The following is a 23,832-nucleotide window of genomic DNA, read 5'->3' on the forward strand; positions in this document are numbered from 1 at the left end:
TGATATTCACCTTTCCTCCTGAAGTTCCCATCAACCTTTATCATTTTTATTTTTTTGATTTATTGCGAATATGGAAATGGTACAAGCTTCCTGATTGCTACTAACTGATTTCTTTGCACAACATAACATAGAAATGAAAATTCAAGGAAGCAAAAAATAATAATACACACAATTTCTGTGTGAATATATTCACTTCCTGGTTGAGAGTCCTGGACAAATGAGATTGCATGTGGGCCTAAAAACTTTCACCGTATAAGTGACATGAGGCTGTGTTCTCATTGGAAGATTAACAAATCCTGTAGCCAATCAGAATAGTTTTCATTTCGCTGTACATATGTGATTGGATTGATTTTCACTGGGTTGCCAAGGCGCCTCCAGTGGGATACAGATGCTTTCACGACTCCAGAGTGAACATAAAGTAGAGGATTAACCTGCTCCCATGTCAGAGGGGATGAGTTTTTGTTCCGTTCAGTTTAACCCATAAAGACCCAATGCTATTTTTTGTGTCAGTTCCCAAATAATTTTTTTTCTCTCTATTTAACTTTTCTTAAGTGATTTTTCACCATTTATCATATTATTATCCTCTCCATTTTGCATTTTTTCAGTGAAAATTCAGTGTTTTCCTGTATTTATTTCACTGATCATATATTTTAATCATCATGCTGATATTACATTTGTGGGTTATCATACCAAAAACAGAGAAAACTGAAGAAAAAGTGACTTTTTCAGTAAAATCTATCATTAACTGAACATAAACTAAGTGTCTCCATCCACTGTCACTGATCCAACTCCATGGGTTTTACTGGTGAATCAATGTTGTAGAAGATGACAGTGTTTCCACGGTAACTACGGAGCCTCTGAATGTCCAAATGGATTATATCTGATGACCATGAAAAGATGACCAAATCTATTTTACACCAGTTATTTATATGTATTGATAGGATTAGTGGCTCTAAAGTTATTAAACGTTTTAGATCAGTAGATGCTTTTGGTCTCTGGTGGATATTTGGGTCTTTATGGGTTAATGGAGTATTAGCACCAGTTGGCTATTTGGCTGCGTAGGACACACAGGACTTTAACATAGTACCAGACTGAAGTTCATGTGGGTAGGCTATCCGTTTGCCATGTGAAGCATGTGAGGTTTGCTTCTACAATGCAAAAATCAAAATCTTACCAAGTGTTTTTTTTTCCTCATTTCTACTCAAAATATCTCATCACACTTAAAATAAGACATAATCACCTAAAGGGTAATTTTTCAGTGAGATATAAGAACTTATTTTTAGACAATAGATCTTGAAAATCATATTTCAAGAAATCTTACCAAGTTAATTTTCACTCGTTCCATTGGCAGATTTTTTTTTTTTTTTTGCTTGATTCAAGATTTTTTTTGCTTGATTCAACCAAAAAAAAACAAAAAAAATCTGCCAATGGAACAAGTGAAAATTATTTAGGTAAGATTTCTTGAAATAAGATTTTCAAGATCTATTGTCTAAAAATAAGTTCTTATATCTCACTGAAAAGTTACCCTTTAGGTGATTATGTCTTGTTTAAGTGTGATGAGATATTTTGACTAGAAATGAGAAAAATACACTTGGTAAGATTTTGATTTTTGCAGTGTACCATGAATTAATCTATTTATTATTTCTCATTTTTAGTCAAACATTACAGCAACTTATTGCAAGTTTGTCTCTGCACACAAATTCAGAACTATTCTGTTCATATTCTCATATATATAGTTTAATAATAGCAAAACTAGTAATGATGATTATAATAAAGCACTAAAGTATAAAGTAATAATAATATTTATTTAGATTAGGAACTGTAGGACCTGTATAACACCATTCCATGATCCTAGTTACTTCCTAACATTGCTCTCTTGTACCACCAGACCACTATGAAGTTCAGTGTATGTTTAGTTTATACACTTACATGTTTTCTTCTGGGGCAAGGCATTTTGTGGATGCAGGTAAGGGCTATTCTCAGCGTCTATCCTCCTCTTGTACTTCTGTCTGCCGCCTCGAACCCGGTCCAGACGAACACCTACAGAGACACAAACACAGGACACTGATGATGCATGAGCAGAAAAGGTCAAATATTGTCAGTATTAGGAGTCTGCTGAATATACAGTTAATATATTAGTACATTCAGTAAGGAGATGTATCTAAATTTATAGTTATGGCATGCATGGTTAAGTATCTATATATCTGACAGTGACCGCTTCCTGCATCCAGCATCAGGATGCTGGTCAATCACTGTCCGTCCGTTAACATGTCGTGATGATCCCAGGGAGACTGACCGGACCGTATCTAATGCCTCCTCATCAACACACATCCTGTAATGTGACACCTGACAACTTTAGAGCAGCCGATGACAACTGCCCATCCTAACAAGCATCATAGCAACTGTGTCACCATGGCGATGGGGATTTAGGAGTGCGTCCATGCAGAGGGGCAGTTGGGTAAAGACACTGGATTAGTGCTTGTGGAGGAGAAACACACACACACACACAAACAAAATGAGTGACAGTCACTAATGTATGCATCTGTCTGGTGAGTGTGACTGTGACTCAGGAAGTCTTTAGTAGTGGTGTTGGGTTACATGATCTGCACAGTGTAAATTACCATAGTGGCGCTGAATAGATCTATAATGGCACTTGGATGTGAAAGAGGCACTCTGAGGGTATTATTTGTCCACTTGACACCTCACAGTAATACTCCATACCTATGAGGCGGCAGTATCCTCTCTTAAACAGATATTTATGGAACATCTATAACAATAAGTCATGTAAAGTCTTCCCAATAAGGTCTGTACGATGTGTGGTGGATTTACAACTATTAACATTCTATCTATCAACATTCTTAGTTGTTTTGCATATAGTTTGTTTAGCTAGTATATATCCAAAGTCTTGTATTATTTAGTATAATATTCCAGTTTGACATTAACCCATAAAGACCCAGTGGTAATTTTGTGGCAGCTCTTAAATTATTTTTTTTCTCTAGATTTAACCTTTCTTAAATGATAAATCGTCATTCATTACAATACTATTCTCTGTATTTTACATTTTTTTCAGTGAAAATAATGTATTTTTCTATATTTAATTCATTGATCATGTAGATGTTTGTTGAAGCACCAGAGCAAGGTTAAGGGTTATTGTTTCAAAAACAGAAAAAGTGACTTTTTCAGTATAATCTATCATTAACTGAACAAAAACCAAGTGTCTCCATCCACTGTCATTGATCCAACTCCATGGGTTTTACTGGTGAATCAATGTTGGAGAAGATGATGGTGTTTCTATGTTCACTACGGAGCCTCTGAACGTCCAAATGGGTCATATCTGACGATCATGAAAAGATGACAAACTGTATTTTACACCAATTATTTACATGTATTGACAGAATTAGTGGATCACCAGATATTAAACATTTTATATCAGTGGATGATTTTGGTCACTGGTAGCTGTTTGGGTCTTTATGAGTTAAACTGTGACATGAAAACTGATGGTTTATCATGTAAATGGAAATCTCACTTTTCTGTGTGCATCTCCATTACACTTAAGTCTACAGTTTTATTATTTATTGTAGTTATTTACAAAAGGGAGACATTTAACACATACAGTATGCTAAATTCTTTGACCCAAGATCAGATTAGGTTGGTTTAGTAAAGTTATAATGACCACACATATGTATTTGTCTGTCTCTATGTTAAGATACAACCTGGATATATCTGAAGTATGTACAGTAGTAAAAAGTTACTGGTAAAAAGCTACATCTACAACCAGAGAGGAAGTATTTACAGTAGTGCGAACATCCCTTTGGATGCAACATGTCTTTAACCCTTTTGTTCAGACAATATGAGATTTATAGCATTCATTTTTTATGTTTTTGTCAGATATTTATAATTGTTTGGGGTGAGGGGTCACACTAAATAGTGAGTTTAACCGTTAGAACCAATTTAGATCAGTTTTTTGTACCTTTCGAGACTGTGCCCACATTTCCTGTATTTTTTTCTTGTTATATCTGAAGAAAAGAGACTGAGACATAAATGTGTATGCTCATTTCAACTCTAAAATACAACAAACCTAGAGGTGGCATAGTATTGTACTTCCATTAAAATGTCTTCAAGTTTTAAGTATGACAAAACATTTTGTAGATCAAAAAATCCTCTAAGGGTCATTGTAACTGATACTAATAATGTGTCATTTGTTAATACTCTCACTCATTTTCCATAGTTCCTTAATCCTTTGTATGGTTAAGGCTGATGGGATGTGTAATTGCATGTGTGTAATGCTTTGTAATGATATTTTCTGTGACAGTTTATTTATTAATATGTTAACGTTTACCTGGAATCATAGCTCAGGGGTTAAAGGGTTAACTTCTCTCCAAGTAATTGACAGCACCACTAACCACCATCAATTAAGACCAAAGAAATGCCCCTAGTATTTTCTGACATAATTAAAAGAGAACACACATCGCTATGATGTCGTCCATCAACGGCGTCCATTTTGGGGTGAAGGAGAAGTTTTTAAAAAGTTAAACACGCGAGAAGACGCTGTGCGGGGTATTAAAGGGTAAGCTAAGTGCCCCCTGACCCTGTTGTGATGTCATGGAGGGCAAATAGTAAGTGTGGATTAGCCTCAGCACTCAGCAGGTGGCACTATCAAGAGTTGAACGAAGGATGAGAGGGTTTGCTTGTGTGTTGCTGTCACATTTCACCCAAGCTGTTTGTAAACACTGGATTAAATCGAACAGGTTTGGTAGTTCGATGTGGTCGAAAACTGTATTTGTGTGCATTTGGATCTGACACTTAAACACACACACACACATACAGACACATCAGGCTAAGTGTAACTCTTCACAGTGGAATGTGCTGACAACTAAAAGGCCAAGAATAGCTGTGGTGGATAACAAAACAGACACACACACACATCCTTGTTGTACCTCTACACAGCCCATCAGGGTTCAATACACTCGCACATTGATCTATTTTTTCCCCTCTTTCATCACTCAGGCCTCTTTTCAGGGTGTCTAGATCATCACATGGTGGGACTTTACAAGTTCCCAAAACACACCTGGTAGGATCAGGACCATGAACATCCATCTGCTGATCCACATTGATCCAGGTCGCCATCACTCCCCCGCTCCGCCCCGCCCGCCTCCATTACTGCTGCCTCTACCAGCTTGTGTTCACCATAAACAATCCCACGCTTCTCAGATATTGTGACAAATGTACACTCGGCTGCCGGTGTGTCGCCGCTGTGGAGGTTACAATCCCTACTCGACTGCCTCTACTCAACAAACGAACAGAATTTAGAAAGTTGGCAGTGAAAACAGGTCTCTTTGTTCTGTTCTGTCCTGTGCTTTTCTAAGAATACAGATTAACAAAATAAAGATAGGAACAGATACTTTAAGCCTTCAGGAGGTTACACCACTGACCATGTAAATGAGATAAAACAGATAACTCATAGTCACATTACTGCACCTTTGTCACTTACACACCTGGGTGTATATAGTGTATATCTACTTCCATTTCCTGTAGATTTGTACATATGCAAATATTGTATTTTTTCTGCTTTACTAGTGTATTTTATCTATATTATTTATTGCTTTTAACTCTTCACACTTACTTTCTGCTTTTTGGGTTTTTTTGCTAGTGTTTTTGTCTGCAACTGAGCTATTGTGACAGAGTAATTTCCTTTGCTGATCAATAAAGTTTGTCTAAGTCTACGAACATTAGTTTTAACCCTTAACAGTTTCTAATCACACTAGCGTGATCAGATCACAAGAGCTTTTCAAATGTCCTTTCTCATTTGCACACATGTAATGAAGCTTGATATGTAATATGAAATCAAGATTTAGCCTCATTTATCTCACATTTGGTGAAATCGGATTGACAGACAATATTTATGTTGAAAAAACGTTCATTCATCCATCTTCTGCACCGCTTTAACCTCCAGAGGGTCGCAGGGGAGGAGCCTATCCCAACTACCTATGGGCAAAGGTGTCATACACCTTGGACACGCCACCAGTTCATCGCAGGGTGACATAAAGAGATGAACAACCAATAACATTCACACCTATATGCAATTTAGATTAACCGATTAACCTGTTAATGCATGTCTTTCAATGAAAAAACAATATTACTAAATATCATTTTAGACAAGTTTTCCACACTTACCTATTATTTTATTCATATCAGACATTGGATGCACCACATTAGTAGAGTTAAGACTTTGGTAAACATATTTAAGCACCAAAACACTTCATGCATATGAGTAAAGGTGTGTTTTCACAAGAGATTTGAACATTCTCACAAATCTGACGTCATACTTTCAGCATTTGAGTTGAATTATCTCTTTCTACAGTGCTCTAGGATAAAATAGGCCTCCATTCACATAAAGCTGAGATTGCCCTGAACATTTTGATATTAAACACTTTTGCAAGTACCTTAACCCATAAAGACCCAGTGCTGCTTTTGTGGCAGTTCTCAAATGAAACTTTCTCTATTTTTAACCTGATTTATCACCATTTACCCTAATATTATGCTATATATTTTGCGTTTTTAAGTGAAAATCTGGTATTTTCCTATATTTAATGTACTGATTATGTAGATGTTCATTAAAGCTCAGATTAAAGTTTAAAGTTTATATATTACATCCAAAACAGAGAAAACTGAAGAAAAAGGTAATTTTTTTCTGAAAAATACATCATTAACTCAACACAAACCAAGTGTCTCCATCCACTGTCATTGATCCAACTCCATGCTTTTTACTGCTGAATCAATGTTGTAGAAGATGACGGTGTTTCCATGGCAACTACGAGGCCCCTGAATGTCCAAATGGGTCATATCTGACGACCATGAAAAGATGATCAATTATTTACCTGTGTTGATAGGATTAGTGGATCAACAGGTATTAAACATTTTAGATCAGTGAATGATTTTGATTGTCAGTGGATGTTTGGGTCTTTATGGGTTAAAAAGGTGAAAATCAAGAAAATATCCAAAGACCTCTGAGAGTTAAAGGGTTAAAATCACACATAGGCCTATACAAAGTGTGGGTTTAAAATATTAAGCACATTTTGTAACCGAAAATGATTTACCGCCCATGGTAGCACACAGCAACAGCAGAATTGGGCACTAAAGACGGCTTAATCAAATCCTGCCTGAGGTCTATATGTCTTTTAGCTGTGTATTTAATACGTCTCTGGCTCTCCCCATTAAACCTCACAGCTCCTCTGTCTCAACCTTTACTGTGTCTCTCCAGGGAAGAGGGGCATTACGAGACACGATGAAGCGCGTTACGAGGGCGCTTACGACTGGAATTACGAGGGGCAGTTCGCATTTCACGGAGGTCCAGGAATCCCACAAGGCATCTGGAGGAATTTACGAGGGGGGAGGGAAAGCAAAGAGGGGTGGCGAGAGAGGGGCGGGGGGGTAGTTGAGAGGTGGACTGGGATGCTGTTGATGCCCCTATCCTATTAAAAGCGACTAATTTAGAAAAACGGCACAACAGCACAAAGAGGTGTGTGCGCCAATGTGTGTTTAGATCAAATCTAACACACAAACTGATGTAAAGATGATTTGATTCCACAAATCTGTAGCTGATGCATTTGTGAACAGGCATAGCAGTGATAAAAGGATGCTGCTGTATGTTCAGAAATGAGTAGGAAGCATTAAAAGATGATTCTGGTTTATTACAACTTGGATGTTGGTTTTTTTTTATAGTTTCGGTCATTATTTCTGTCGGTTATGATCACACACTCACACCAAAGTAAAAGCTGAGAACTGGAAACATAAAGAACAAAGTTTAATGGGGCAGGAAACAAGATATTGCACAGTCACTTCTTATAAAAAGTGAAACATTTACAAAATTCTGCCTATAATCCTGCAACGTGTGGGCATTACTCTGCTTTGTCTGTGTTGTTGTTCGGTGTTTTCTTCACAATTATGGACAAAACTATAGAAATACCACCCAAGTTGTAATAAACCGTAGCCTTTATCCTCTTGTTATTCTTTTTCTATGCTAAGCTTTGTCTTAACATTTACCGTCACCTAAATAATCCTTACATTTTACCCACCATGCACCCACACTCACACATATTTATCTGGCCTCCCCTCTTTTATTATCATCTGTTGGCCAGAAGCAGCATGCAACAAGTGGCCGGTACAGTAGGAGGTCGCTAATGTTTTCCTTTTTGAGTCACTTCTAAATCTGGACGACAGTATGTCAGCAGACAGGCACACAAGCAGACCAAAGCAGCACCTGACCACTGTTACAGACACGTTTTGGAATGTAAACGTGTCACCATTAATATGTTTTTTCTGTGTTTAAAAGCTCACACATCCATATTTTTTAATAGCCGAGCATTACAAAAAGTTGGAAAATGCTTGTGAAATGGCAGATGGAATGATAAGAATCCTAGAGGACATAAAGTCACATGAGACAAAGTATCTAAAAATGGATCTTGTGTGTTGGGGTTGGAAATTATTGCTCACTTGTCCACAATAAATGGAACTTTTTGAGTGTTCATTTCTGTAAATTGAATAAAAATTTGCTTCAATATTCAAAATACAGTGCCGCAAACATAATGTGTCTGGACATAAATGGAGTTGTAACGGCTGACACAGTCGAATGGTTAAAAGGCGCTTCTCTTTTTAAGACATAGCTATGCATTGTTTAGGTTTTACTACACACACACACGACACATACATCACAACTGGCATGAGGGCCCATAAGTCTAACTGTCAGTCGTCTTAAGTTTCATTGCACTCTACATAACCACTAGTTTATCAAGTGAGACATTAAAGGCATTTAGTAATAATCACAGGGTGTCAATTATAAAAAGGAGGAAGGAAATCTGAGTATTGTTTTCAGGAATGCAAAACAAAAGAAACCTCATTCAGACCGGTGTTAGGGTTTATAGTCTCTGGGTGCTTTCTCTCGAGTGTCTGAAGAATGAGTTTTGAACGACTGCCAAAGCTACCAACCAATCAATTCCAAAAAAAAGTAACTCGCTATCTTTCAAACAATGTTTGGATCTGGGTCTGGAAGTGATTTTTGGTGTATCGCTGACCTTCTCTTAACATGCCCACAGCCAGACACTTCACAAATCGACAGGCCTGGCAGGACTTCCTTCTTCGCTTTGTGATTTCGCATTCATTGGACGCTGGGCAGCTGTATTCAATGTTACCTAGGGGAGACCAAGAAAGAGTAAAAAAGTTAGGATTTTACATTGCTGTTGTGGAAAAATTAACAATTTATGTATAATCACTTCATTTATGTTCATTTATTTTATTGGTTCATTTAATAGGGACCATGCATATTTATGAACATTGTCGTATAAAAAATACACTCATGTAAATATACCAGAATTGGTAAAGATAACTACTTTTCATCTGCAGTCCCTCAGCAGGTGAAAGAACAAGACATAAAACAGCCTATGTTGATACAGCACTCTCCAATTTGCATCATTGCACCACTGTCTTATTTAGAGGTTTTTCATGGTTTTCACACCAAATCTACCTTGAAATCCCAAAATAGGCATAGTCCACAGTCAGTGCCTTCAAAACTACCAAACTCTGGATCCTGTGCATCCCATAATGCAGTTGAATTTTATTAGAAAGCCAGTCACGATATTTCTTTGCCTTTCAAAATCCCATCTCCAATTTGCACCACAGGCATTCTGGTGTTAATACGCTTTTTCAAAATGAATAATGACATGATGCTAATGGTGGAGAGTTTGTCATTGGGTGCATTAACAGAACTGGGTCCTCAGTGGCCACTTCCCACAGCTGCAGATCACACAGTAGTGAACAAATGCTCTGCATCCCAGAGCATTTTATTTTTTAATCAATGACGAAAAGGGATGTTTAAAAAAACTACCGACAGGACACTTACAACAGTAAAACAGGTCAAATATTATCCTGTTTATTAACTTTTTTGGGTTTTTTTGGACATGTTGAACCTTAGGCATTTTAATGTTCAGTGTTGGGAATGGAAACAGAGTACAGTAGGCTGGAAGTAAACCTGAAAGGCACAAACTTTTATGGGTATGCGCCATTTAGTTACTTAATTACTCATAAAATGTTAAAAGTTCAAAATCTGTCAGATGTCCCTTTTAACCTCTAGTCACTTTATTTTCAGTAAACCTAGAAAGCAAAAATAAAAACATGAGTTGATTTTCCTTTCGCACACCAGATGTTTTGGTTAGTAATAGCAGATATGATATTAGGATGACATCAAAACATTAACTTTAGCTGCTTAGCTCACAATTATTGGAATTAGGCCTGAAAAACATCCATCATCTAAATCGGAGTCACACTGATTGAGACTTAATGTGCATGTTTAGTCTGATGGCGTTCAGCCAGTGGCAGGCGCTCTCAGCTGCCACCCTCCATTTGAAACAGGAAGTATCCGATGAGCCAGACATCACATCTCCCTGTTTGAGCAAACAGCCGCTCATCCAACTTGCCCCTTGAACCCATCTACAGTAGCTAATTTTGAGGGGCCAAAACACAACATAAACTGCCAAGTCCTCGACCTGGGACATGAGTTGACAGAAGAACAGCATTTCGAACATCCACTGCAGCTGGCTTTCTATGCTAAATGCTGCAGAACTGAAGCGAATAAGCACTTTCCGTACCACATGGTATGTTATCTGAAACTTGAAAGCCTAAACTTAAACATGTTGACTATATACACAACATGCCATAAGTTTAAATGCTTATCAACTGTTTGCAAACAGGTCTGCATTTAAAGCCTTTGCACAGTTTAAGAGGCAGGAGGCGGAAGCTGCAAGTTAACTGATCAGGGCTTATTTATCCCAAAACAAATGCTCAGGGTACGACTTTGTCTCACTGTGTTGCTCGTAAAACAGGTTTTTATGATGCAGGAAGGTATTATCAGCCATGCACAATAAACTCTGTTACTAAGTATGAAATGGAGCACGTTTATGTGCATGAATGTGTGTTGTGTCTTACCTTGGATGGTCCTCTTGAAGAAGGCTTTGCAGGCCTCACAGGAAGCGACACCGTAGTGGTAGCCGGAGGCCACATCACCACACACCAGACACAACCGCTTGGCAACTGTACCGAGCATGAATTCACACTTCACTTGGCCGTCTTCCTCTCCAAACCGCCTGGATGGAGGCAAAGAATAGAGGAGGTAATGAAGGGAAAGAAAGAGGGATATTTATAAGATTTTAATGTAGTGAGCTCAGAATGGAGAAGTGACAACATGCTGCATCCACCTACCTATTTGTTTCTCCATTGTTGGCCGCTGTGTGACCATAGAGGCCTGGAGAGTCCAGCCCATTGCTGTGACCGTGGCCCTTTATCAGAGGCCCATAACTGGAGTTTGTGTCTGAGGATGAGCTTCCAGGACTGGGCTGGGCCGGGCTGACGTCCCCCTGGGAACTTGGGCTGGGACTGGAGGGCTCACGCTTTATTGAGGAGGGACAGGTGGGGTCCAAGCCCCTCACTGACATCCTGCCTAAATGTCTGGAGGAGAGTGGATGGAGAGGGAACACTTAATGGTGATTCGATTTAGTTGATTATGTTCTTTCCTTATTAACATACAGAATTTTAATGATTTTTGACTTTCAGGTCAGTGCAATGTTATATTCAGTCACCTTGGTGTTGTCATTAATATTAAACACCTGGTGTTCAGGTCTGTGGGCTGTGATTAGTTTTATTAAGACAAATATCAACCATGAATATGTAAGAAGCGCTCTGGAATATCTTTACTATTAAATTACAGGTGAATTCATTATCATGAATATGTCACAAAAAAGACCAAGGATATTACCCTGTTCTCTTTAGTCACCTGTCTGTCTCCACATCCCTTCATTCATGCATCCATCCATCTCTGTCCTATCTACACCAGCCGTTTGTAATTTCCCACATATGCAAAGCTACTGCCTATTACACTACTTTGTTTTCAAAGAGAGAGATTGCTTAAGCAAACCTAGGGAAATCACCAAACCAGAAATCATCCTCATTATCATTGCCATCTCTCTTATTTTTTATGCACCTCTCCTGTCTATATTTGAAATCTCTAACAGGTTATTTGAATAAATGGCCTTTAATATTGTCTCCTATTGTGTCTCTTATTGAACACACACGCAGAGACACACATCATATTCTTTCTTTTTCACCAGAAATCCTCAAAAAGCACATTAAAGAATCACACAGATGAATATGACTTATGTTGTCAAACTATGAATATTTACAAACTGCTTTATAATTGTGTTTTTTGGAGTACTTTCTATTAATACTTCCATTATAATTACTTAGAATAAACCCCTTCTCATATCTGGAGTGCTGTACTTATAAGCCTTAAACTATGTATCATTACTCTATTATTGGATTAAGATGTGACCACAACAGACACTCTGTCACCACACAGAGGAGAAAAAAGCATCTGAAACCATCTGAGGTGCACAGTCGGCTCGCAGGCATGTGATCTGCACACACACACACACACACATTCTGAAAACACACACTACCATTGTGGTGTCAAGCATGCGTGCATGTGTGAATGTAAAAATAAAAATCAGACACGGGCTCCCACTTCTCTACATGCGCTACAGATTCACGTCACACAAGCTCCACGCACACACACTTACAGACATATTTTAAAGCATGTGTCTTCATAAACACCCCAACACATACTTGCACGCAACTGTGTGTCGCCAGGCCAAACTTTAAAAAAAACACTCTGCTGTCTCTCTCTCTGTCACACACACTTCCAAATACAGAGAAACACACACTCGCAGACACACTCAAACACACTGTCCATACAGCAGACCATCTCTACCACTGGGATCTCAGTCTGGTGAAATGGATGTTCAAGTCTGCCTGTTTCCTGTCATGCAAATAAGTGTTCCCAAAGCCACAAGTCATTTGGTAAGCAAAGACACTGGCTGCTTTTAACCACCCCCTGAATAAACCACGGCCACGGGCGACTGACCCCTCTACAAGCCCACAAAGAAGACGGACAAACAGTAACAGACAGACTGACAATAACTAATGGTACCAGAGCCAAGCAGACAGGTAGTACATGTCTGGATAAGAAAAACAAACCAATGAATGCACCCAGAAATAAAAAAAAAACTGTTATGTCTTGGCACCAAAAAGGCTTTATTCACAGAAGACATTTTGAGATATTGTAGGAAATAAAGCCTGAATTCCTCATACAGTTTCAGTATTGTGAATGTCATACTGTCACATCAGGTCATTTTGTACTGTTTTTAACACTTTAAATACAAAGTTTCTGATTAAAATCTATTGTCTGCTCATTTCAGACAGCTTTTCATTGTTTTAAGTCCAATATTCAATCTACTTTTCTCTCTGCATTGTATATAGCCAATCTATGGGTGTTAGCTTACTCCTAGCAATTAGCTTTAGCTTACTTTAGTTAGCTCTAGTTGCTAACTAAAGAAAGCTAAATTGGATATAAATTTGTCCACAGACACTTAGTAGGTATACAGAGAAGTTGGAATTGCTTTTTTACAGAAGACAATGTAGGTTAACTTGGAAACTTAATGAGTGTTAAAAGAATTTACAAAAAAAAAAAAAGCTAAAACAGTTAGCTAAAAAGGTACTATTTCCTTTCAAGTGAGCTTATACACAAGGTAATATGTGAAGATATTCATTTTGTGGCTTAACAAAAATATGTTTAGGTTACACTAAGCAAGATTCTGCAAATACTGGTAGCAAAATGACTTGTAAAATAATGACAATATGTAATATTTACTGTAATTGAGATGTGAAGTCCCACTCTTGCAGGTGTGTCCCATGGAATCTTGTATTACAGTCAATGGTGGGAAACATGTCATTTTTTTTATTTTGTAATTTTTTATTATGCATCCTTTCTATGTATGATATTTCTCGATTTAAAATATGATTTTAAGTCACAAAAGCTGATGTTTGTCATAAAACTGTTGAACCATTAGAATGTGAACAATGTGTAAGTGACATCATTGTAACTTCCTATTTCCATAGTTTGTTTGGACTTCAATGGCGTTTTCTCAGCAGCTTCAACTTGAGTGATTTTCTCTTCTTTTAAAACATTATGCCCATAAAATATTTTTTTTTACCTCTTCTCATGAAATGATTGTGGCACAGTAATTTATTCTTGATAGAAAAAGTGTAACTGGGCCTCAGTATGTAATCATTGCACCTGAACAAAGTGATTACTGATGTGTATAAATTGGAATAAAAAGAGGAATATGTCTGAAAACACAATTATTCCAACTTTATGGGCAACAGTGCACTTTTTCACCTCCCTTTCAAACAATGAGGTGAAATATAATAGTAATGGCAGTTTTAGTATTGGTGATATGTATCATGTGCAATGAGAGATGCAGTCTACTGAGCTGTTCCAATTCATGTATGTTTTTTTTAACTATAAACTGTGAATTTACTAAATTATATTTTAAATACACAAACATCAAATGTGAAACTGGTGGCACAATTCAAACAGGATGAAAAAAAATTGTCTTTGTAATTCATCACTATATAATAGTGGGGACCTAATCATTAAGTAGAAAAGAAGAGAAAAATAAAAAGGCTGCTTTCAAAGTAATAAAAGGCACAACAATTCTTGTTTTCAGGTCATATTACAGTAACAAAACACAATTCTGAATATTATATTGAATGTCTGCAGTCAAATCACCCTAAATCTGACACACTGAAACTTAAAACCAATACAGATCGCTAAAAGACACTAAAATATTTCTTAAAGGACAAAGGAAATCAAGAGTCTTTGAGTTGATATGAAAGTTTATGTGGAGATTTTCATTAGTGTGGATTTAGATGAAAGTTTTTCTTGTCACAACACAAGGTTGTGCCAGCATTAGTAGCTTATATTTCACATACATTTCAGCCTTAAAATCTAAAACTAAACATTCCTTCATTTACCAATTAAAGGTTCAGTCCATATAGTGGTATTTTAATTTCTCCTCACCCCCCTTCACTTCTCACCTCTAATCCACTTTAACCACTATAAAAACAGGACTCAAAGGTGATTTGAGTTTCCTTTTAAAATGACTCACTGGTACCCTTATTGGCTATCCATCACAGGCATCCATATTGCTGTGTCAAGTCTTTGACAGGTAAGATATACTTTGTGCTCTCCCATTATAATGCATCACAGGAGAAGGAGGGAGGGTGCTGGCATTTTGCTTTCATAATGAAATGGCATTAGAGTGGGGTGATCAGATGTGATGGGATATTCACTTTGACAGATTACTAATCTACAACTCCACATAAAAGCCCATCAAAAGATTGTTGGTGCAGCTCCGAGACAAAAAAGAAAAAAAATCAGTGTGTGTTTCAGTGCGTCAGTGGGAATTCAAAGTTATCGTACCTTACCCCTTTGTGTCCCAGTATCCAAAACAAGTCTAATTGCACCTTGGCAACAAAGGCTAAAATGCAGCATGAAACGACAAGAAGAAAGAGAGGAGAAGAGAAGAGAGGCGAGGCGGGAGGAAATTACAAGAGAAGCAGACAGATAGAGAGAGTGTGAAAAAGCCTGGAAGGGACAAAAAAGGAAAAGGAAAAAAAAAAAGGGGGCAGCCCTGTGGCTCATTAACCTGGGGTGTTGAAAGAAACGAGAGACGGCAACACTCACTTTCAAATGAGCAGAGTCATAATGCAGACAATGACCCACCGGATGAAGAAGGGAGGAGGGAGAGGAGGAAAAAAAACAGAAAAATAAAACAAGAAGGGAAAGAAATACAGAAAATAAGAAGGAACTGATAGAGAGGAGAGGCTTTGAGGAAGTGAAACTCAAGAGATTTATTCAGCTAATTCAATATCACAACATTGTGGTGTGCAACCTTTTAGCTCCAACCCTAAGGAGTTGATATTTAGGTCAGTGGGGTCTCAATTGTGTGTTTTTTTCCTAATGAGCCAATAGGAGATGAGCAGGGATCAGTGGCTCCCCCAGCCAAACCATAAGAGCCTTAGTCAGGCTTTGGATGGAGCTGGTAAACTGGAGATGTGGCCTGAGCTGGACCCTCTGGAAACCAGGCATAGCGCTCCTTACATGGGATCATCCGAGTCCGTCAACACCTCTCCTCCCATTCTTAATCTACTTCCCTGTATCAACAACAACAAGGACATCCACAAATCCATGTTTCTTTTAGTGCATGTGTGCTTCCATCTCCAATTCATCTGCTGTGGAAAGTTAATTTCAGTTCTAAAATGTACTCAAAGCCACTGATTATGCCACAGCTGATAAAAAAGGGAGCGATAATGAACATGATTTTTTTTTTTTTTTTTTTTTTTTTTTTTTATGATTACAGAAAAGAAAGGCAATCAAAAGGCAGAGTTGCTGTAATCAAACAGCTGCTACTCCACATCTTTTCACTGGATTGCATTTGATTTGTTCATGGCGGCAAGGAAGCATTTACACAAGCTTTTAGTTTGGATGACCAACACACCAGAACTATTAAGCTTCACTGAACCCCTCTCACCCACACAGTCAGAAACAAACAGGTTAAACAATAGCAACTGTAATCAATGCAAACTGACTTCTGCACCTGGGACTTCAACATTTCACATAAAAACCCTTTAGAGACACAGAAAAACACACACACTTGAACTCGGAGCCACAATAAATTAATGATAAACAGTATGATTCATGCAGATATGTGACATTTATTTAGTTTGGCTGCACGTTTTGGTCTACTGATCATGTGTTGAAAGTACTTACTCTGTGTCAGAGTGGTAAGTGAAACACTCTGGGAGGTAGAGGTCGACTAAATCCATGTGCACTCTGCCACCATACTCCAGAGAGCAGAAAAATCTCAAATCCAGTCTTTTCCAAACTCTGCCTCCCTCACCTCTCCTCCTTTTTTTATATTTTTTAACCCTTCTATTCCAATACTCTGTATCTCTCACTGCACTGTTTGACACTTTCTTCTAATTCCTATAAACTTTGTCTCCATCTACTGCCCTCTCTTCTGCTGTGTCACACTCTCAGTGCTGCTCATTGTCCGTCCGTCTTCCTGTCACTCACACCTTTCACGCTGACCACCCCCAGGGCCACTCCACTGCCTTTGAAGTCCTGAGTGTTGTGACTAGCTGGCTGTGTGACAAGGGTCTCCAAGCAGAGTCAGCCTGCATGAATACCCAGCCACACTATTTGAATGGCCCTCCCCCTGAATGCTGAGCTGCCACTTGATTGGCTCTCGTCTGAGCCAATGAGACGCAGCTTCTCCCTGGGGCAGGTGGATGTGATAACAGAGGATGTTGGCTGTCCTCCTCTGTCAACTTTTAACAGGAGCGTTAAAGGTGAATTCTTAATAATTAGCCACACGTTCTGCTGTTACTATATTTATTAACATGAAAACAATGAGTGAACTCCCTTTTTGTGAGCTTTTTGTTGACCAAAATAACATATCCATCCAAGGACTGATTCTGTTTCAGCAATTATCTAAAGTAGTTTATGCAGTTAAAATGGTCAAAGTTGCCTCTTGAGCATGAAAATTAATATTGCTGTATATTTAATGTATTTAATCAGGCAGGTTTCATACTTTAACAAGATTTTAAAAAATCTGAATGTTATTATCCACCAGTGTTTTTCAACCTTGGGGTCAGGACCCCACGTGGGGTCGCCTGGAATTCAAATGGGGTCACCTGAAATTTCTAGTAATTGATAAAAATAAAAAAAAAAACAAAAAAACAACAACTTACTAATAAAAAATATATGTTGAGTTGACAGAGACAATCATGATACATAAAAGACATGACAAACTGTGAGTCTGAAACTGAAGCACTGTGGTACTGTTTATCTTTTAAATGTTCATTGTGGTCGGTTTCAGATGCTGCAGATCTTTCATAAATCATAGTTTGAGTTCTTGTTTGTTCAGTATTAATTGTCAGCCTTGTAAATACAAGCTGGACTGACTGTACATATCCTGACCAAGGAAAATAAAATTCTCCCTTTGTGTAGTAATCTACACCTGGCTTTTCTGCCTCCGTCCATAATAATATACATTATATAGACTAAATCTCATCTAAAATTAACGTTTATTTGCAACATAGTTTAGCAAACTATTACATGATCAAAAACAAATTAATTTTAGCCCAAAAAAAGTCTCCATTTTGAATGTCTGTGGTCGCCAGAAAGGTTGGGAACCACTGTTGTACACCATTACCAATAAAGTAGGAATAATTTTGTTAACAGACATATTTATTTTATTTTATTTTACTTTATTTTATTTTATTTTATTTTATTTTTTTTAATTAATTAATTAATTTATTTATTTATTTGACAGGGACAATGCAGTCAAACATAGATGCAGTTGATGTGATGCATATAAAGTTTATACTTAATGCTAATTTTCAACTCCAGTCCCCAGTTCAACTCTTCCACAACATTGCAGTACAATATAAAATATACATCATCTAAAACAATCATACCATACAATTCAATAATCCAGTGTTGCATTTATATGATATGAGGCATTCACTCACTCACTCACTCACTCACTCACTCGCTCTTCCACACAATATACACAATATTTACAGATGAGAACAGTTGTGTTTTGTCTTTAACCATTCAACTTTTTATTCCTATTTATGCACATCAGTAATCACCTTTGACCTGCCACAGTTCCAGTTACACTTTATCTATCAAGAATAAATCATATTGTCACAATCATTTCATGAGAAGATATAAAAAAATTAGCTTATTCCAATTTTATGGGCAATGTTGTATATGCTACTTACATGTATCTTCTATAGTTACTGTCTTGTTGCTTATTTGTGAGAGATAGTTGTAAAAACCTTGTGTTTTTGTCTCATCTCTACATTTTATTATATTCTGATCTTCTAATGTGCAAACAAATAATAACCAAAACTCACAGTTATATAAAGGTGAATTCTTAATTATTAGGCAAATATTTGGATGTTTAAAAAAAAAAAAAAAAGTAATAACTGAACCACTACTTTTATGTCAACAAAAATAAAGTTTTATGGAAACAAACATCAAATACTGATTTAGAAGTGATTAGAAACTCATCCAAGGACTGGTTTCTAACAGCTGAATCATTCTTTGTGCATAAATATGACAAGAAAATATAATTTTTCAACATCAATTAAAATAAATAATCTACGAATAACATACAATTAGTTGACTCTCAGTAAAAATAGCCTGTTTTTGTTATTTACATTATGGTGAATTCAACATATTTGTTTTTTTTTTTTTTTTTTTACTATTATTAATGTTATGTATTTATTATTCATTATCTTTTTATTAAGACATTCTCTTTTCAGTGACAATAAAAAATCTTATTCTTTAATTGACAAAAAAACAAGCAAATAAATGAATCAGTTCTAAAATCAGTTCATGTTCTAAGTAAGATCAACATGAACTCTTCCTACAAATATGGCTCTAAACAGACACACGGAGATAAATAAGCAGAGTTTGTAACTGAGCATTAACTGACTTACAGTACTTTTATCTGATAATCAGCTATGGCTATGTGCCTAATGTGATGCTTTCGCCTTTCACTGACCACACGTGCACACAAAATGAGAAGGTAAGTAGTGATTGGCATGCAAAAAAGGTTAATGGGTGCAACAGATGTTGTCAAAAGAAACAGCATTTCCCAGGAAACATACACTGAATTTTATGAATTACCACATACCATAGCTTAAATTTATTCTAGAAATGTAAACTATGGTTGTTCTGATTATATACAACCACATCCATTTACTATGTCTATTTTATTTTGTATATTTTGAGGTAAATAAGACGTGTTGTGACATAAAATCATTAACAATATGAGTAACAGTAATGAATCTACTAATCAGTCTATGAATGAATTCACTTCTCTTGTCATTTCTCCTACTGTGAGTGTGAAGGTAAGAAGCCTGAGGTCTTGCGCAACCTGCTGCCACTGTGTCCTAATCCACTTATAACACAGATACACATGTAATCTGACAGTGTCCACATAAACCAAACAAAGCAAAACATAAGACATACACTAAAAAGTAAACTACCTGCACTGAAACTGTATTTGGACATGATGCAAACCACTTTTTCAGGGCCACTTTCTGAGATGCCTGTGCAAAATTTAGCTTTGAAATGATTAACTTGCACATGTACTATTAAGTTCCAAACTTGAGGTCTGCTATAAAAATATATCTCTTTTAATCCCTGTTAAGGCATAGCTATTTATGTGAATGAGAAGTTCCTTAAAACATGGTTTATTGCTGCCTACAGTTGGTCCAGTCGGAAAAAGCAGAAAATGGAAGGAGTCAACATTTCTCTCTGCATTGTTCCAATTCTATCTGAATTAATTTATGACACAATATGAAACCCCTTTGGGATTTCAGCAAAAACAGCGATGTTGGATTCTCCATGAGTGTAGAAGCACAGGTGTGGAACATGCAGTTCGCTGAAAAATCTGAAAGTTTCAAAGAAGAAACAAATTCCTTCTCCCAACACAATAAACTACATGAACCTTCTGGGTAAAACAAACTTTCTGAATAAGATGAAAAACAATTGTGCATTTTTTCCTGGTATTGTAAGACTAAGCTTGGAGGTTTATCAGGTATAAAAATGAGAACTTTCTGAATAAGATTATAAAAAATTGTGCATTTTTTCCTAGTATTACAGGACTAAGTTTGGAGATTTAGCAGGTATAAAAATGAGAACTTTCTGAATAAGATTAAAAACAATTGTGCATTTTTTTCCTAGTATTATAAGACTAAGTTTGGAGGTTTATCAGGTATAAAAATAAGAACTTTCTGAGTAAGTTGCACATTTTTTCCTAGTATTATAAGACTAAATTTGGAGGTTTATCAGGTATAAAAATAAGAACTTTCTGAATAAGATTATAAAAAAATTGTGCATTTTTTCTTAGTATTATAAGACTACATTTGGAGGTTTACCAGGTATAAAAATAAGAACTTTCTGAATAAGTTGTGCATTTTTTCCCAATATTAAAATACTAAATTTGGAGGTTTATCAGGTATGAAACTGAGCATATCTCAGTAGAAGTTTGGTGTTTTTCTTGTCAGTCTGTGCTTGCCTCTCCCTCTCTCATTGACATGACGTTGTGCTCGTGCCCAGAGCTGACCCCCGCTGACCCACTCTCCACAGGAATGAAATCACCTGCAGTAATCTGTTGCTCAGATAAAGGCCAGACGGCGGACTGCGTGGAGTGGGCCTTATCTCATTACGCGCCGCATGAAAGGGCTCGGCAGCAAGAAACACGCACCACATTAAAGCAGCCACATAAAAAGACTTACTACATGTGTAAACCAACATGTGAGCACAAGCGCACGCAAACAGAACGGAGAGAGCGCGCACAATTATGCATAAAAGATAAAGAGTGTGATTTCAAATGGTAGATAATTTTATCTCAACCATAAAGAGCCAGACAGAGTGCTACTATCGTATCAAATCTCCTAAAGTTAATGTATCACATAAAAAAAAAAAAAAAAAACAAAAAAAAAACTCTCTGCACTGAGAAATTATCTTCAATAAACCATTAAGGAAACTGAATGTTGACATTAAAGCTAAGAGGTTCTTATCTCAGTGGCTTTTAGTTTGATAGCTCCCATCAATGGAGTCTTTATTTGCTCTTGCTGAGGTGAGGGGCTTTCACATATTCATAAAGCAGCCAAGTACTAGTTAAAAACAAAACACAGATATATTATTTTATCACATGAGAAAGGTTGATATTTTCCTTGGCACCTTCTGATCAGTCTTAAGACACACCATAACAATAGTAAAGCCCAGAGCGGCGTCTGGTGAGCCACTTGAGGGAAAGAACGCAAACTGAGGCGTTTATTTTTACTGATAATTTAACCATTACTGTGTGATACTGTGCAAAATGACTCTCAGTTCATGTTTGGTTCAACAACACTGTTAGATGTGGTTTTAAACGACAGATATTTGAACTTTGGATGCGGAAAATACCACTGTATATTCTTAATAACTATTTAGTCTGAAACTTCCCAGAGTCCAATTTTCAGGATGAAATGTCTTGTAATAAAAATGAGAAATAAGAAATGTAAAAGTGTGGTATTTTTCATGGTGAAATTATTAATTTCCTGCCACTGCAGTCAAAATGTTTGCACTATTGTCACTGCAAAAATCAAAATCTTACCAAGTGTATTTTTTCTCATTTCTAGTCAAAATATCTCAAAAGAGTAACTTGTAAGTGCAATATAAGAATGTATTTATAGACAATAGATCTTGAAAATCTTATTTCAAGAAATCTTACCATGATACTTTTCACTTGTTCCATTGGCAGATTTTGTTTTTTGTTTTTTTTTGCTTGAATTAAGCAAAAAAAATTCTTGAATTAAGCAAAAAAAAATCTTGAATTAAGCAAAAAAATAAAAAATAAAAATCTTGAATTAAACAAAAAAAAAATCTTGAATTCAGCAAGAAATTCTTGAATTAAGCAAAACAATTCTTGAATTCAGAAAAAGATAATCTTGAATTGAGCATAAAAAAATCTGCCAATGGAACAAGTGAAAATTATCTTGTTGTATCTTGGCTTCTTGAATTAAGATTTTCAAGATCTATTGTCTAAAAATAAGTTCTTATATCTCACTGAAAAGTTACTCCTTATGCAATGATTATTATATTAAGTGTGATGAGACATTTTGACTAGAAATGAGAAAACATACACTTGGTAAGATTTTGATTTTTGCAATGTTGAAAGAGCTCTCAAGAATAAATGCAAATCTCCAACTCAATGTCAAAAATGCATTTAGCATCAAAATAAATAGAAAAACTGCAATTCAAGAGGAGGTTAACAACACCATGTAAACTTGACACAAACACAAAATGACAGACCCACAGAAGGCTGAATGACAGAGCGCACAACAGCATGAATCAAAGCACAAACCCAGAAATGACAAGAAATGGAAACAAGCTAAATGCAGCAAATGAAATCGAACACGCACGGCTGCAGCGAAACATCAAAAATATTTTTACACTGCCGAGGCCGAACCCTAGACAGGAGTTCAATAGCTGCTCAGGAGGGACGCTGCCTGTAACTGAGCACCCAGCTGCCAGCTATTGACCCCAGATGCATCTAGTTTTCTCTGAAGAAGCCAGGGAAACGATGGGCTGAAGCAGACACTTGAAAACACACCCATTTGCACCTGCCAACGTGTGTGTGTGTGTTCACCCCATTTTTTTTTTTTTTTTTTTTTAACTTCCTGGTCCTTAAACTCTAAAATCTCAGCCTTTTCTTGGGGACAGCTGTCAGATTGTCTTCCAAAACTAGATGGTCATTCTGCAACTCCAACCCCCACCACACACACATACACACACACACACACACATTAGCATCAGCCCTCAGATCTAGTGAGTGTAATCTGCTTAGTTTATGCCTGACTCACAGTCATCCATCAATTACTGAGACACAGGGAAAGACTATTGACACTGTGTGCAAACACCATTGTCTCGCTGCACCAACACAGTCCCACTCAGACACTTTAATGGTTTGCAAAGGGAGTGATGGAAGGGGGAATGAGTGAAGGAGCAAAGGCAAGCGAGGGATCTGATGAAGAATGAGAGAAAACGATAAAAACATAGATAAAAATGGAAACATCATTTCCTTCTTTTTGTGCACACTTTACAGTTTGATGTGTTTAAATTGATGGATTGGAGGGAAATGATACATACCACGGCAGACTGACTGACAGATGAGCACTTGCAAGAGGATCAGTTTCAATGTATTGATCCATAGCACACTGTAAAGGGATCAGAGGTCACACACACACTCACACACACATACACTCACGTTGGAATTGCACGTCCATAATCTGTGTCATACCAGAAACCTTAGAAAG

The 23,832-nt window shown here is 37.0% G+C and overlaps 1 protein-coding gene across 2 annotated transcripts in view; it reads right to left on the bottom strand.

Annotated features, from left to right (window-relative positions):
- LOC115415160 (estrogen-related receptor gamma-like) overlaps nt 1-23,832 on the bottom strand; it is a 41,003-nt gene that overhangs the window by 11,732 nt on the left and 5,439 nt on the right. Inside the window, exons 1-5 of one of the 2 annotated variants that reach the window (XM_030128637.1) lie at nt 16,718-17,131; nt 11,251-11,496; nt 10,978-11,135; nt 9,072-9,188; nt 1,930-2,040 (exon numbers count right to left, since the gene is read on the bottom strand). In XM_030128637.1, coding sequence (XP_029984497.1) covers nt 1,930-2,040; nt 9,072-9,188; nt 10,978-11,135; nt 11,251-11,496; nt 16,718-16,773 — 688 coding nt within the window. In that variant the 5' untranslated portion in view covers nt 16,774-17,131. Of the gene's footprint in view, nt 1-1,929; nt 2,041-9,071; nt 9,189-10,977; nt 11,136-11,250; nt 11,497-16,717; nt 17,132-23,832 lie in introns of those variants that run through there. The other variant, XM_030128638.1, reaches the window with a different exon arrangement.

The sequence above is a fragment of the Sphaeramia orbicularis genome, chromosome 24, assembly GCF_902148855.1.
Source record: "Sphaeramia orbicularis chromosome 24, fSphaOr1.1, whole genome shotgun sequence".
NCBI classification, from domain to species: domain Eukaryota; kingdom Metazoa; phylum Chordata; class Actinopteri; order Kurtiformes; family Apogonidae; genus Sphaeramia; species Sphaeramia orbicularis.